We start from the raw sequence: 15311 nt of genomic DNA, 5'->3' as shown, positions 1-15311 counted from the left end.
TAGCCTACTGGAACACAAGGACTAACACAGGCATGTTGAAAATCTTTTATTTGAACTGCTGACATTGTTTTCCCATTTTCCCACACAGTATCTCTTCCACGCACACACACACTTCTGCTTGCCTTGTATTCGGATATGAGAAATGTGGTGAATACATTCTGCATCGAGTGTTCCGTCCCCCCATCCTCAAACCCGCCCCATTTTTTACTTTGGGTAGTAACGCGTCATGCGCTGAAATATTCCACATGACAAACTTTACTTTTGTCTGCTGTTCTTTGTGTTTTAAGGACAGACAAATAAATAAAGTCCAAAGAAGAAGCACAAAAAAAAAGTGGCGAAAGAGCAGAAGAAGCTCATGATGAGATTCTCCATGCATGATTCGGCATCTGTGTTTCCCACACGAATCAACTGAAACAGTCTCATTTGTTCATTTGGACCTGAACGTAAACTTGGCCCTCGATCCGTCTCGCATATTGATTAAAGAGAAAATCATTGGCGGTGGTGGGGGGTTCGTCTAATCTGGATTAAGACTTGTCTCCTGATTTTAGGAGGCTCTCTCTGCTCCTCCTCTTCACATCCCAGTTGTAGACCCGTGCCATGTCTCAGGTGAGTGAGTCAAGGGTCAACAGGTACAATACATGACAAACAACAAGCGCGCACACACGCGCACACACACACACACACACACACACACACACGCACACACACACACACACACACACACACACACGCACACACACACACACACACACACACACACACACACACACACACACACACACACACACACACACACGCACGCACGCGTTGCTGACAGGTCTAGGAGGAAGGATACTGACTTCAGTGGTGGTGAACTGGTCTCGCAGGAAATCTAGGTCATCCTCCAGCGTATCCAAATTCCGAGATGCGATGCACAGGTTCTTCTCCAGCAGGGCCTGAGCGTCGTCGATGCCGTACTCCAACATAACGTTTGCCTGTGAAGTGGTGCGGGTCGGCACTAAATGTCTTTTTTGGGGGTTTTCCGCATTGACATTGAGTTGACTTACTCCGAGCCATAGGCACACTTGTTCAGTGGGCGGTACCGAGGCCTTGCAGTAAACATTGTCGGCCAACATGAAGTGCGTCTCCATGGGCTCTGTGGTGTCCTGGTGACAAGAACAAAGTTACAAAACCAACACGGTGGGGGTGGTGAGGGGGGGTGTCAAACAAACCTTCTTCTTTTGCATGTGCCGCAGGATTTCTAGCGTCTGTCTGATCTGAGGGATCTGGTTTCTCAACCTGAAAGCCAAAAGAGGGTTGATTATGTCAGGGAGGAAGAAACGAAGCCCAGCTCGCTCGGCGCCTCTCTCCAATTACCTGAGCTTCTTCTGCGACAGGTTGACTTCCATGTATTTGTACTTTTGGTATTGCTCATCCAGCTTCCTCAGTGCAGAGTCTGCCTTCTCATTGCCAGGCAGCTTCATGAATGAGTCAACATCCTCCTGCCAAATCAAACACAGTAAAGTACAAACAAATTATTTTATTATAAATTGAAGAATTTTTCATAAATTTAAATTTAGGGTATTCTAAATTCAACTGTATTAAGAAATTAAGAGGCTATTTTAATATAATGTATTTTATTTATTTAATGAAAAGGTCTTTCAAGAAGCTCCTTGATATCATTAAATCGCAAAACCAGACAACTCAGACTATGTCCAAAATTGTCACACAATTACACGGACATATTACAAATTATAATTGGCAAATAAAAATGGATATCAGGTACTACAACTTCAATTTCTTGAAATAAACGTGACCATAAATACACTTATGCATCAGTGATTACCCCCCAGCCCCCAGTTTACTGAACACCAACTGTTGTTGGAGGGACATCTTACTTTCTAGGATGTGCCCATGAGCAAGGCACATATCCTAGCATCCGGTTCTCTGTGTGGTGTGCATCACATTTATAGCTGCATTTCGCCTTAAGGGCTTGCAATGAGTATTATTATGACTTTAAATGGGTCCTTGACGGAAGAAAGATGCTCACCCCCAGATCTGAATTTAACCGTAGCTTTCAGGATGTCAGATAACATCGAGAACAACGACAGAAGCAGACGCCAGGTCGCATAGCGAAGCTATAACAACTCCAAAGTTTCAAGCCCATAAATGGAAGTGGTCGTCTTGCACACACTTTTTGTTGCATGTTAGCGCGTTAGCTTTGCGTTAGCATGACGCTCACAAAACGCTTCCTCCGAGCACCGAGACGGCCCTCCACAAACAAACTCCGCACGTGACACATGCGAGACGGCCCGGCGTTCACGTACCACGAACACCGCTTCGGGTATACCAAGATGCTTTTTCTTGGGTGCCTGCACGGCATTGCTGTTTATGGTGGCCGCCATCGTGGGGTGAGGCTCTTTCTTCCTCCCTTCCTTCCTTCCTCCGTTCTTTCTTTCCGTTGGTATGTCACTAGAGGCGTGGTGAGGATGGCTCCCTCTAGGAGCTACTACGAGCAACTGCACGCCTCCAAAAATAAATTGAAAAATAGCACCATTATGTGTGTAGGATTTAGTGCCATCTTGTGGTGAAGTAAATAATTCATTTTTAAAACCCATATGAAATTTAATATCATGGGCTGGAAGGGAGTAAAAAGTGTTATTCATTACAATACAGTTAATATGTCCAATATATTTCACACAAACATTATCACAGTTATATGGCATCTATATACTATAAGTAAATTCATAAACAGTAAAAATATGAATAGAAAATGTTAAATGTCTTCATTAGCCTTTGGTGGCGCTTGCAGTTTGTGTCGGACCCAGCGGGTAGACCACGGCAGTTGGTCCTCGCCGAGTCCCGTAATTCAGGCTCCCGCCGCTTGTCGCCCTCTGCTTTGCTCTTGCTATCTTTTGGTAGCTTCTTCAGCTAGCCACTCTTGTTAGCCAATCCAGCTAGTTGCTTGGTGTTCTTCTGCTCACTTGCTCGCTCACTCCAAATGGTATTAATTGGTGGTAGGCTTGCAAATTGTGGTTTCTCTGAGACACCATAGTGAATGTGCTTCAAAATCATTGCATTCTATTAATTTACCACTGGATGGCACAAAATCCTGCTCACAGTTGCCTTAAATAGAATGCTTTTACTACATTACAATATTTTTCTTGAAGGATTCAACACTGGTCATATGTATTGACAGTTAAGTGTGATTTTTTTATTTTTTTTTTTAACTTGTAGTCTCTTGGAGCAAGTTACATTACACACAAAAAAGTATATATTGCTTGTCTGAAATAATAAGTCAACTTAGTCACTTCACTTTTACACATTTTTATTGAGTTAAAAATTGACGAAATGTGCTGTGTTAATGGTGTGGTGGGATTTGAGTATTTCTTTACAACGTCATAGTTGTTACAATATATTTGTTATTATTGAGGTTCTTCACGTATTTAGTTAGACAGACAATGACATAAAAAGACACACAATGACTACTATTTGCTACTAAGTGCCTCATCAGTTTGTGGTGAAGGAGCCAGTGTTTGCTGGTTTGCATTCGATATGATCAGCGGCGCAGAGTTCCTCCCGTCATCACTAACTCCGGGGCTAAAAAACGGGAAAACCCTCTCAGAGAACACGCACCCAGTGAAAGTATAGATGTTAGACCTGGCATCCACGTCAAAGAATGACACCGTCCCGCCCTCATAATCTGTGAACACGCCCACCGTCCGTGGCTTGACGTTGAAGGTGAGAAGGATCGATGGTGAGTCCAGAGCGCGGTACTCGTCGCCACCCCTCAGACGCATCGTCCAGAAGCCGTTCTCAGGCTTGGAGGTGATCAGGCCCTTCCTGTTTACCGACTCTTTAACCACGCCCACGTCCCAAAAAGTCTTGGTCCCCACTTCCACCTAATGGGAGAGAACATTTTAAGAAAGATAACAAAAAGTTTGGCTGCGCTTGTGTTGATGTGACTCAACAGAGATAGTGACCTGGAAATAGAACCTGCCGGACAAGTAGCCTCTCTTGGCCAAAACACAGATGACCGGGTCGAAGCGCTGAGGGTTGTCGGGAACAACTCGCGTCTGCTCGGCGCGGCCCACCCGCTTGCCGTTGTCCAACAGACTAATGTTGGGATGGGCGGTGTCTGGGTCCAGCTCCACATCCACTGTTGGAAGCAGAAACTGTTAATCTGAACAATCGTGGACCAAGACAAGAACAGTGATGAAGGCGTTACCTGCGTAACTCTGCATGCTCTTCAGTTCTGAGGGCGTGAAAAAGATGACGACAATGATGACCTCAGCTCATGAGATGTTTAAAGGGGAAGTCAACACCCCCCAAACATTTTCTTGACAATAATATGTATGCAGCCCCACTAGTCTAAATGCGGTATTTTGGTTCATATTGCGTTAGTGGAATATGAGTTAAGAGGCAAAATCCAGCAATTTTTATCAATATCAGATGGCGGCCATTTTGCCATTTGCTGTCGAGTGAAAATGACATCACAGTTGCTCAGGTCTCAGGTAACAACCAATCACAGCTCAACTTCAGAAAACAGGTGAACTGAGCTGTGATTGGTCGTTGCCTGAGCCTGAGCAACTGTAATGTCATCTTCAGTCGACAGCAAGTGGCAAAATGGCCGCCCCATCACTGTTGCTCAGGTCTCAGGTAACAACCAATCATAGCTGAGCTTCAGAAAACAGGTGAGCTGTGATTGGTCGTTGCTTGAGCCCTGAGCAACTGTGATGTCATCTTCAGTTGACAGCAAATGGCAAAATGGCCACCCCCTAAGATTGGATAAAAACGTCTGGATTTTGCTTCACAACTCATATTCCACAAATGTAATATTAATCAGAATGTTTTTCGGTTGACTTCCCCTTTAAATCTGATTGTTGAAACTCACCGTCGGTCTTCAGGACCTCCAGCTCACTCCTGAGTGCGGCGATCATTTGAGACAGCGCCCTTCTTGACGTCCCCACACAGTGCTCAGGGTGCAAGCTGATCTCCGCCCACTCTCTAGTCAGGGGCGGCAACGTCAGAGAAGGAAATCTCTGTAAACACAGAGAGGTCAGAGGCCACGCTGCATGTGACTTGCAACAAAATCTTGACACCTCATGCCCACCTGGAGGAGGTGCAGATGGTCGTCCGTGTCCATCAGCTTCGCCAACTCCGCGTTCTTCGACTGGAGTTCGGCAATTTCTCGACACAATTCGCCCACCAGCCCATCGGCCCTCTGCTCGGATGCCCTCTGACTCTGCTCAACCTCGGCGTCGACCGCCTCTCGTCTTTCCTCGGCCAAACTTATCAGGCGGGCGAAGAGGTGCTTGTTCTTTGTCTTTTCATTTGCTGCACTTATCTGGTTAAGGAGGACATGGTTGACGTCTCAGTGACAAATGTGAAATTTTCAGCAGAGATGATTAAGGACGCACATTGCTGAGTTTTAGAGCGTTTTGGATTTCCTCCACTTTGTTTTGTCGCTCCTGGATCTTTTGCTCAAAGTCGGCCTGCGTCGTCTTCATTTGGACCTGAAACGGATTGGTTTGAGTTGAGGGACAAAAATATTGCAAAACAATAACAAACAGTCACTAATGCTGCATTCGATTATGGTCAACCAACCAAAATGGCGGATAGTGAGAAATTGTTTTTTATTTTGGTCCTCAAAACGTGTATTGACCTCCAGCAAACTTGCTTTCTCGTAATTTTGCTTAATTTATTGTATTTATCTAAGCATTCCATAAAGTTCAGCACGTCACCGTATAATTTCATGCAGGGAGATAGCGGCCTACTGTCACATAAGTTGTGTTATGTGAAGTTATGTCGAATATTTATGAATGAAGGGGAAAAAAAAATATGAATGAAGAAAGCTATCTCATTTTATACTCGAGTCACTTTGTAGTCGGTCGGTGAACTTTTTTCCCCCCCGACTTCGCAAATGGGATTTTTTAATTCAAGGGGGCATTACTGTACAGACTTCCTGGTTTGAAGTCGGAAAAGTCCGACTTCCCACTTTGCAGCAAAAGATCCAGAAATTATTTCTCTACTTTCTTTCCCCAAATTTGTGAGGCAACCAAAGGATGGCACTACCTTCCGCTCCGCACTCTCCTCATCAATAGGAACGACGTGATGACCTTTGTGCTGACTCTCGGTACAGAAGCGACACACGCACTGCTGCTCGTCCCAACAGAACAGTTCCAGGAGCTGGTTGTGCTGTCCACATAGACGCTCCCGCAGGTCGGCGGCTGGCGCCATCAACCTGTGCGCCATCAAGGTGGTCACGCTGCGGTGGGCCTCCAGGTGGGCGTGGCAGTATGAAGTGAGGCACACCAGGCAGGACTTGACGGCGCGCACCTGCAGAGAGGCGGCGGCGCACACGTCGCACGGCACCTCGCCGTCTTGGGGCGGGAGCGAGGAGGATGGGCCGAGCGTCATCCTCTTGAAGGTGTCGGCCAGTTCCTTGAAGGCGGCATTGACGCTTATTTCGGGCCGTGTGGCGAAGGCCTTGTCGCAGGCGGGGCAGCTGCAATCCTCGCTGTCGCCCCACCGGCGCTGCAGGCAAGCCTGGCAGAAGTTGTGTCCGCAGGGCGTGGTTACGGGGTCGTTCAGCACCTGCTCGCACAAGGGGCACTCCAACTGCTTTTGAGCTTGGCTGTTGCACGGGGCGGTCATTTCTGTGGCACAGCCAAGAGAAGTCATGTTATTTCTATTTAAAGAGAAGTTAACCTCAAAATTTTATTGACAATAATAAATAGCCCCCACTAGTCTAAACACGGCATTCTGATTAGTATTGCGTTTGTGGAATATGAACTAAGAAGCAAAATCCACCTGTTTTTATCCATCTAAGGGGGCGGCCATTTCGTGATGATGAAATGACGAAATGATGAAAATTGATTAATTTGAGCGCTGTGATTGGTCATTGCCTGACTGTGATGCCATTTTAACTGAGTGGCAAAATGGCCGCTCCCTGATATGGATGAACACAGGTCGATTTTGCTACTCAACTCCTAATCGACAAATATGGCTCAAGTAACAACTAATCACAGCTCAGCTTCAGAAAACAGATGAGCCGCCCTGAGTAACTATGATGTCATTTTCAGTCGACAGCAAAGGGCAAAATAAACAAAGAAACAAAATATCCCTGAGATGGATAAAAGGGGTTCAATTTTGCTACTTAACTCATCTTTCACAAATGGAATATTATTTAGAATACCATATTTAGACTAGTGGTGTTGCATGGAACATATTGTGAAGAACTTTATTGGGTTGACTTTCCTTTCAAAGTCGTTTGTACACTCCACCTTAAACGGTTACGTGCACTCCCTTTTGTTCTCTCAACACTTGACACGCCTGTATGACTCTTATGATTCGAAACAAGGATTTGAATAAATTGCTGCAGGAATAACTGAAACCTACTACTACCAATTACAAAGCTCATTCTAATATTGTTTGGACTCATCACCCTGGCTGCATTTCTGTTGTATGTGTGCCATGATGGCATTATACTGTAGTCTAATTACTTAAAAAAATAAATGTTTTTGGCCTCTGTAATACACAAACACTTTTCTTTGTGTTTAGATCCAGTAAGACTCATTGAAGGAGTGCCAATAACATATTTGAACAGCAGAAAGAAACAACAAAGTGCGTAGTTGTCAAAGTGCAATAGATATCCGTTTTCACTTACTGTAAAATGTGCACACGTCTGTCCTCGGTGGTGCGACACTTGGAAGAATCACGGCCGATCAGGGTCCAATGGTTCATGCGTTTGGCCTATGACTCACCTGAGCACTAAGACAGAGAGGAATGTTGTTGCACTGCATAGCACCGAGTATTGTTTCCTCTTGTCACATGGTTCCACTTTCCAATCATGTGACATGTAGAGAAACTTGACAGTCATGACTTTTTTTTGGTGCATCTGCTATTAGAAAACCCAAATGATCATCTGTTTTTATAGATAGATAGATAGATAGATAAATAGATAAATAGATAGATAGATAGATAGATAGATAGATAGATAGATAGATAGATAGATAGATAGATAGATAGATAGATAGATAGATGAATAGATGGATAGATGGATAGATGGATAGATGGATAGATAGATAGATGGATAGATAGATAGATAGATAGATAGATAGATAGATAGATAGATAGATAGATAGATAGATAGATAGATGGATAGATAGATAGAAGGGTGTCTAAAATGGGACGTGCCTCGCGAGACCCTGCAATTGGGATGTGGATGGACGGATGGACTGAGATTGGATCAGGCGCACTCAGAGTCAAGTCTGGCATCGGTTTAAGGGAATGTAGTGGCAAGGACAGCGTTCGCATTTCCACAAATACGATATGCTGCCATTTCTTTACTGTGAGCTATTAAAAGACAATTTGGGATTTTTATTTATAGCCTTTTTGTCTTAAACTCCCATTTTAATTTGGCCACTTAATCAATTACAGTGAGGTTTCAGTCACTTTTTAGTAAATAAGAATGAGATAATGACACCAAGACATCTTAAATGATATGGACAAAAAAATAATAATTAACCAAAGGATGTGTGAATGATAGATAAGACTGTGTTGGTGACAAATCAAAGATGCCATATTGCACAATGGACTAAAATAGTATATGTTTGTTTTGATGACTTCATGCACAGCCTGGAGGAGAAAATATCCGCTATCGTAAGCCAGAAAGGATCATTTTGCTTGGAGTGCGCTGTTGTCCTCTTAGCCAATTGAGGCTGAGGAGGCAGGAAGGGAAGCAGGTGGGAGTGGTGGTGGGGTGAGGGCTGGTGGGGGCCAACATGGAGGGGAGAGACAGAGAAGAGAAAATTTGGCCGGGAATGAGCGGGAAGAAATAGCAGAGGCAAAGCTGGAGAGGACAAGTTGTCTGACTGCACACGGAAAGGTAAGTTTTCCTTTTCTTTATTCCTGCATGTAGTTTGTCAGTTGTTTATTAAAACCCTGGAGAACCCACGGGGTCAAATTTGGCCCCTATAAATTCTGCTACTCAAATAACAAAGACCTTTTATTTTATTTTATTTTTTTTACAAATTTAACTTCAAAAGTCCAGAGTGCCACTTCTGACCCCTGCATGGGGCCATCTAGTGGATGAATATTGCACTTCCACGAGCCAGAGTGGTGGTGACAAGATGGCTGGCAACATGCTTTTTTGTTGAGCTGGAAATCAATCCAAACAAAACCATCTTCTCAGCAAACCATCAGATGGTAAAATTGTTTTTTTTTTTGTTAATCTATTTCATATCATGTTGCAGAATGCCTAGGAGTAATGTTTTATATATATATTTTGATAAATTAGCAACTCTGAGCTAGTTTTAAAAAAAAAGGGTTAAAATTGAAAAAACATATATTTTGGTGTTCAGTGAACTTATAGCAGTCATTTAATGTATAATTCATAATTTTCCAAAGAAGAAAAGGGTTCTTGGGTTCTCCAGGGTTAAAAGGAAGAGATGCCGCCTTTTTTTAAACTCTCAAGTGATCCTTTGCCATGTCTTTTTCAAAAGTCTCCTGCCACCAGTTTCTATATTGTGGATGTTTACATACTGTTTTGATGTTTCTGACTTAGATATGTAGTCAAAAAGATTATATATAGAAAAGGCCTACTCAGCTGCGATATATATCCACTTAAGACTTTCCCATCGTACTCTACCTGTGTCCCGAAAAAAGGGCTTCCTGCCCGCTGCGATGAGAGCTGCACCCAGTCTTGGCAGAGCTGTTCCTTGAGGATCCGCATCATGCCCCGTGACCCCGCAGCAGAGCACCATCAACACCTGTGAAGATCCCGCCAAGTCCTGAGAATGACGCCGTTTCAGCCTCCTTGGCCCCGCCTTGTCTTCTTTGCCGGGCTGCTTCTGGTCACCCGCTGGGCGCCACTGGGGGTCCGCTGCCAGAATGACACGGAGCCAATCGTGTTGGAGGGTAAATGTCTGGTGGTGTGCGACTCTACGCCCTCCGCCGAGCCATCGGGAAATGCCCTGGGAATGTCGGTGAGGTCGGGAACGGGCAGGGTGGCGTTCTCGGCCATCCGCAACACCAACCACGAACCCTCAGAGATGAGCAACCACACCATGACCATCTATTTTGACCAGGTGGGTCGGACTTTGTCGTGGCGGGCAGTAGAGCAGTGGAGGAATGAACGGGTCTCTACTTTAATCGCAGGTTTTGGTGAATGTCGGTAGCCATTTTGATCCTGCCAGGAGTCTCTTTGTGGCTCCAAGAAAGGGAGTCTACAGTTTCAGCTTTCATGTGGTCAAAGTTTACAACAGGCAAACTATACAGGTGTGTTCTTCATTCTTTGTACCTTGTCCCCAACCCTCCCTAATTTGACTTTTTTTCTTTAAGGTGAGTTTGGTTCTCAACGGATGGCCGGTGATCTCAGCCTTTGCGGGCGACCAGGATGTGACCAGGGAAGCTGCCACTAACGCTGGCCTGGTAATAATGGAAAGGGGGGACAAGGCGTATCTCAAACTGGAGAGGGGCAACCTGATGGGAGGGTGGAAATACTCCACTTTCTCTGGATTTCTGGTCTTCCCCTTGTAGGCTGCAGCGAGGTGAAGGTTTGTGGAGAGACCAAGGCTTTGTCATTGCTAAGAATCTCGTTAAGCAGGGTCGGTTGATGAGGATTTGAAAGACTGTACAAATAGTCAGCTACTGTATATGTCACATGCACCCAAATAATCCTGACTATATTTTCCATTTCCTCTGCACTTTTATGGCTAATTCGTGATTGTAACCTACTGTCCGTGCTTGCTTGCACCATGAGGCTTGGTATTTTCTCAAATGCATGAGTATTTTCATCTTTTGCTTTCTGATCAGTTTATCTTAGGGTGACCAGATTTTCAAAATTAAAAACCGGGACAGTACAATTTTGCTCATAGGGCTCAACAAAACAATGCACTCGCCACTATCCCAGTGTTTTGGTTCGGTCCCGGTGTTGTGGCAATATAAAGTAAATAGGAAGGAATTTAACGGTTAAATGTCTTTTTACTTGGTTTATCATATGAATAGTGACCTGTGTGATTGACATACAGTAAACATTGGCCCTGCGTAAAATTGCGACAAAACAACGGGCCGGCAAAATCTTTAGTCCTTCTAAAATGGCTCCCTGTGATCTCTCTCTAAAAAAAAAAAGAGTAGAAATTAATAATTTTTTTACATATTTATTTTTATCCGCTAAAATTTTCTTTAAGTGAATTAATGATTTAGATATTAAAAAAAAAATCAATACATTTTTTAAATCCACATCCAAATCTGTAAGTTGTCAGAAAAACAGAGGCAAAAGTTAGATGAAAAACTTTTTTTAAATTACCTAAAAATGTCCAAAACGTGACCATAAAATGAGGAAAAGCAGAAAATTACCATAAAATGTCCATGAAATTGCCAAAAATGTCGGAGAATTTAATATTTTTTTAAAAGGCAGAATATAAAATGTAACTATAGAATGTCCAAAAATTATAAAAATATATACTAAATTGCCCCAAAAAGTCAGATTTTTTTTAAGGCAGAAATGTTTCAAAAGTAACTATAAAAACAAAAGAAGAAAAGCTGAAATTTACCAATGTCAGAAAATTGATAGCAAAAAGGCGGAAACAATGTCAACAAATAGTCATGAAATGCCCAAAAAGGAAGAAGAGAGGCAGAAAATGACCATAATACTGTATGTCCATAGAACTGCCCAAAAAATATCAGAAATTTGACAGAAATGTAAAAAAGTAAAATATTTACAAAAATCCAAAGTGTTGGATGATCCATTTTTTGGGTGTTATGGTACAGCTGTAATTAGATCTTGGGCCCTCACTACATTCGACTAACTACACCTAACTGTAACTAACAATAACACTAACACATTTTTGTTCATCACAATGCTCAAATATTCTGCGGCTCCAGACAGATTTTTTTGTTAATTCTTTGGCCTAAAATGACTTTTGACAGTAAAGGTTGCTGACCCTTGACCTAGCCTATCTCAAGTTTGTCATCTAGCTCAAGATACTAGCAGAAATTTCTGTTGATTTAGCTTACTGGTGCATTCAAAATAGCGAGCTGTACTGCATTATTGATGTCTTTCCATCGCTCTCACTTTCAATATACACATTGTATACACACAGTGAATGTACTGTTTGTTCTCATGCCAACTGGTGAACATCTAATGCATCAGACAGATAAAGTTTTGCTGGTCAAAAGCACCTTGCCTCCCTTGTGTTTTAGTTACACATGTGTGACCTCCACCACCGAGCCAGACAGATGGCTGCGCAGTCTAACAAATGTGTCCTGAGCGAAGGTAGATGCTCATTAAAACCTTTTATTAAATGTAACTGTCGTTAACTTACCCGCATTGATGTACAAACACGGACGCATGCAACTGATGCAAGCATGTGAGTTTGTTTGTAGTCCACACGGTGACACTTCACAGAGCATCCGGTGGCAGATGGAGGATCAGCGGCAAAGCAAAAGGGTCCGGCGCCAGAAGCCTGCTGGGTTCACTCTGGACCACCATAAGCTGTTAGCCTCAGCGGAGGCCCGTGTTCGCACGTGTCTATGCTGCTAAGCAATGTGACATTTCATTGCCAAATGTAGGCTAACGTTCAATAAAATACATAGACACTTCACAGTATATTTTTGACATTTTGTTTCTTTATCTTTAGGCTTTCCCTAAAATAGAAACAGTTTCCATTTGACAGCAGGCGCTAAAAAGAAAAAAGGAAGAGAAAGAAACTTGCTATGACAAAACAAGCTAATGATGTTGCAAAGAGCCTCACTTTGTTTTCTGGCTGTTTTTGGGACCCCTGGTGGAGCTGATCTGACTCTCATCCAAATGTGATGTGCAATGAATTCCCTTTTAAACATCCGGTGATGCCAATAAAGGAGCGATTTTCTGGACTCCATTTTCCCAAGCACAGGACAGGGAATGCCTGACTGCTGTCATTTTCTGGAACCTGGGTTATGATAGTTTTGGATTTGTCATGACAGTTTTTTTGTGTGTGTGGGGGGGGGCTTTTTTACATTTTTTATTCAGCTATATTATGTTTAATTCATTTTTAGAGTAAATAACCAGACAGCATAGGATGGTAGTGTGTAAGATGACTCTGGTGGTGAGGAAGACAAAGACGGCAAAGGCAGAGCAGAGGACGAAATGGTGGAAGCTGAAAAAGGAAGAGTGTTGTAGAATTTCTGACTGGGTTGTTCAAAAGGATCTTAGATAGTGAGAAGATGCCTGAGGAATGGAGAAGTGTGCTAGTGCCCATTTTTAAGAACAAGGGAGACGTGCAGAGTTGTGGCAACTACAGAGGAATAAAGCTAATTAGCCACACAATGAAGCTATAGGAAAAAGTAGTTGAAGCTAGACTGAGGGCAGAGGTGAACATTTGTGAGCTACAGTATGGTTTCATGCCAAAAAAAGAGTACCACAGATGCAGTATTTGCTTATATATATATATATATATATATATATATATATATATATATATATATGTATGAGGAAGTCTGGAGTGGCAGAGAAGTATGTTCAAGGAGTTCAAAGTGGAGGCGGGACTACATCAGGAATCAACTCTAAGCCCCTTCTTGTTTGCTATGGTTATGGACAGGATGACAAACGAGGATAGACAAGAATTTCCATGGACTATGATGTTTGCAGATAACATTGTCTGGTTTGCCCTGGAAAGGGGGGGAATGAAGGTTAGTAAGGTAGTTTTTAGAGTAAATATGAGGGGTTTTGTTAGTTTTAATTTGTTCAAAAATGCTTCCTTTTAATTCCGTTTTTATTAGTTTAAGTATTTGCTTTACTTTTTTAACATATGGAGTTTTTGTCGGGTGTAAGATAAAAAAAAAAAGTAACTAAATATTGTGTACTAAAGTACTATATTATAATTACAGTTAGTTTTACTTAGTTTTATAAATCTAAGATGCAGTTTCAGTTAGTTTGATTGATTCATTTATTATTATTTTTTAACAATTGTCAATTTTATTTTATTTCATTGAAACACGTTTTTCAATTTTAGTTTTTTTTTTTTTTTTTTGGGGGGGGGGGGGGGTCATTAACTATATACAGTAATAACTTTGACTGGAACAAACATTTTAAATTTAGTTGAGCTCAATCGTATGGCGGTGCTCTTTTTCAACCAAACTTTCCAGCGCTGCACTTTGCTATGCTGCAACAAGTGGAAGAAAGCAGAAGTCAGATTATAGAGAAGAGCTCCAGCCATTTTTTTTTTTTTTTTTTTTTAAATATAACTTTGTACTTCTGCTTCATTTGTACTGTACAGAACCAACAGCATGTAAACTACTGCAGACTGCAGTGGAAAGTAAGTATAATACTGTAGCCTATAATATTATTATTATTATTATTAGACCGAATGTACCATAGCAACAAAAGTATTTGAATCGTTGGCTGTATAAATTCTCAGTCTTCCAGGTCATGGCACTCCGCAATGGTTGAATAGAAGCAATTGAAGAGTGGTTTGAGGAATCAACTATCGTCTGCCTGTATTGTTCTGATATCCAGTCCCCCGTCTCATTCAATGGGAGGGGTGGCCTTGAGGAGCCGTTTTGCCTCAATACGAGCTGATAACAGATTGGTACGCAGCAATGTCGTTTCACAAACTCCCCTAAGCAACACCATCAACACACTCACTTGTTGACCAAGCTCCCCAAATGGAGAAACCATCCAGGCATAGGGGAGAGCGTCTTCACCAATTATTCGAACCATCCTCGTAAAACTGGGGAGGAAATGTGGAGTTGTTCCACTTATCAAAGCATTCCTTTATGGGCTCTGGACTATGCTCTAAAAAAGTTGAAGCATTTGATAGTGGCTCACAACATTTAAGCCTAATCAAGTGTAAGAATTATTTTGGAGGATTATTATACATTTGCCGTGTTGAAGTGAATTGCCTCTTGGGAAACACATTGCAGTGATAACATAAATACATTGAAGTGTAAGTATAGAAGAAGTCAACATAATAGTGTGGTAATTTCTGTTTAGGATTGTTATGTATTGCAAAGGAGTGTTATTGTATTTGGTGAAGTTGCAAGTGGACGACTCAGCTGCCGAGTGAGGACAACTGATAAGAAGAACGTGAACGCCAGGGCCCCTGGACTTGCATGCCGCACTTAGAGAGTGTGAAGTGAGATAAGATTTGTTTTTCTCTTTCTGTCATGTAATCAGATGCCCCGATTAATACATATAAGGGGACTATTTGAATGATGAACCAAGAGACTCTGTACCGATCAAACTAAGGCTGCAGTTTTCTCTTCCTCATGAGTAATAAATTTGGAACCAGATGCTTCTTCTCTCTTTATTTGATAAATGTCTACATCTGAACCTGACATCAAGTGAG

General features: G+C 42.4%; 3 protein-coding genes and 1 long non-coding RNA gene across 6 annotated transcripts; 2 read left to right on the top strand and 2 right to left on the bottom strand.

Annotated features, from left to right (window-relative positions):
- Nucleotides 1-33: 33 nt before the first annotated feature.
- On the bottom strand, nt 34-2475 carry vbp1 (von Hippel-Lindau binding protein 1). The gene is made up of 6 exons (XM_077543455.1): nt 2307-2475; nt 1357-1481; nt 1212-1278; nt 1047-1145; nt 836-974; nt 34-601 (listed from the first exon to the last, which is right to left on the bottom strand). The coding sequence occupies exons 1-6, from the start codon at nt 2382-2384 to the stop codon at nt 525-527; spliced, it is 585 nt and encodes a 194-aa protein (XP_077399581.1). The 5' UTR covers nt 2385-2475; the 3' UTR covers nt 34-524.
- An 815-nt stretch (nt 2476-3290) lies between these two features.
- On the bottom strand, nt 3291-7751 carry LOC144034586 (E3 ubiquitin-protein ligase TRIM39-like). Its single transcript, XM_077543453.1, has 8 exons — nt 7649-7751; nt 6055-6638; nt 5400-5495; nt 5093-5326; nt 4874-5021; nt 4208-4234; nt 3963-4138; nt 3291-3881 (listed from the first exon to the last, which is right to left on the bottom strand). Exons 2-8 carry the CDS (start codon nt 6634-6636, stop codon nt 3468-3470), a joined length of 1677 nt encoding a protein of 558 aa, XP_077399579.1. The 5' UTR covers nt 6637-6638; nt 7649-7751; the 3' UTR covers nt 3291-3467.
- Nucleotides 7752-8759: 1008 nt separating this feature from the next.
- On the top strand, nt 8760-12164 carry LOC144035711 (cerebellin-1). 2 transcript variants are annotated; one of them, XM_077545655.1, is made up of 4 exons: nt 8760-8869; nt 9649-10070; nt 10141-10260; nt 10324-12164. In XM_077545655.1, exons 2-4 carry the CDS (start codon nt 9780-9782, stop codon nt 10519-10521), a joined length of 609 nt encoding a protein of 202 aa, XP_077401781.1. In that variant the 5' UTR covers nt 8760-8869; nt 9649-9779; the 3' UTR covers nt 10522-12164. The 2 variants fall into 2 exon arrangements, with proteins under 2 accessions (XP_077401781.1, XP_077401782.1); XM_077545656.1 differs by having other exon boundaries at nt 8783-8869; nt 9612-10070.
- Nucleotides 12165-13560: 1396 nt separating this feature from the next.
- On the top strand, nt 13561-15255 carry LOC144035344 (uncharacterized). Of its 2 annotated transcripts, XR_013288421.1 has the most exons (3): nt 13562-13653; nt 14241-14279; nt 14382-15255. It is a non-coding gene; the product is annotated as an uncharacterized LOC144035344 (long non-coding RNA). The 2 variants fall into 2 exon arrangements; XR_013288420.1 differs by having other exon boundaries at nt 13561-13653; nt 14241-15255.
- The last annotated feature ends 56 nt before the right edge of the window (nt 15256-15311 follow it).

Source organism: Vanacampus margaritifer, chromosome 15, assembly GCF_051991255.1.
Source record: "Vanacampus margaritifer isolate UIUO_Vmar chromosome 15, RoL_Vmar_1.0, whole genome shotgun sequence".
NCBI classification, from domain to species: Eukaryota; Metazoa; Chordata; class Actinopteri; order Syngnathiformes; family Syngnathidae; genus Vanacampus; species Vanacampus margaritifer.
The sequence above is the reverse complement of the archived record's forward strand: the minus strand, read 5'-3'. Positions and strand labels throughout refer to the sequence as shown.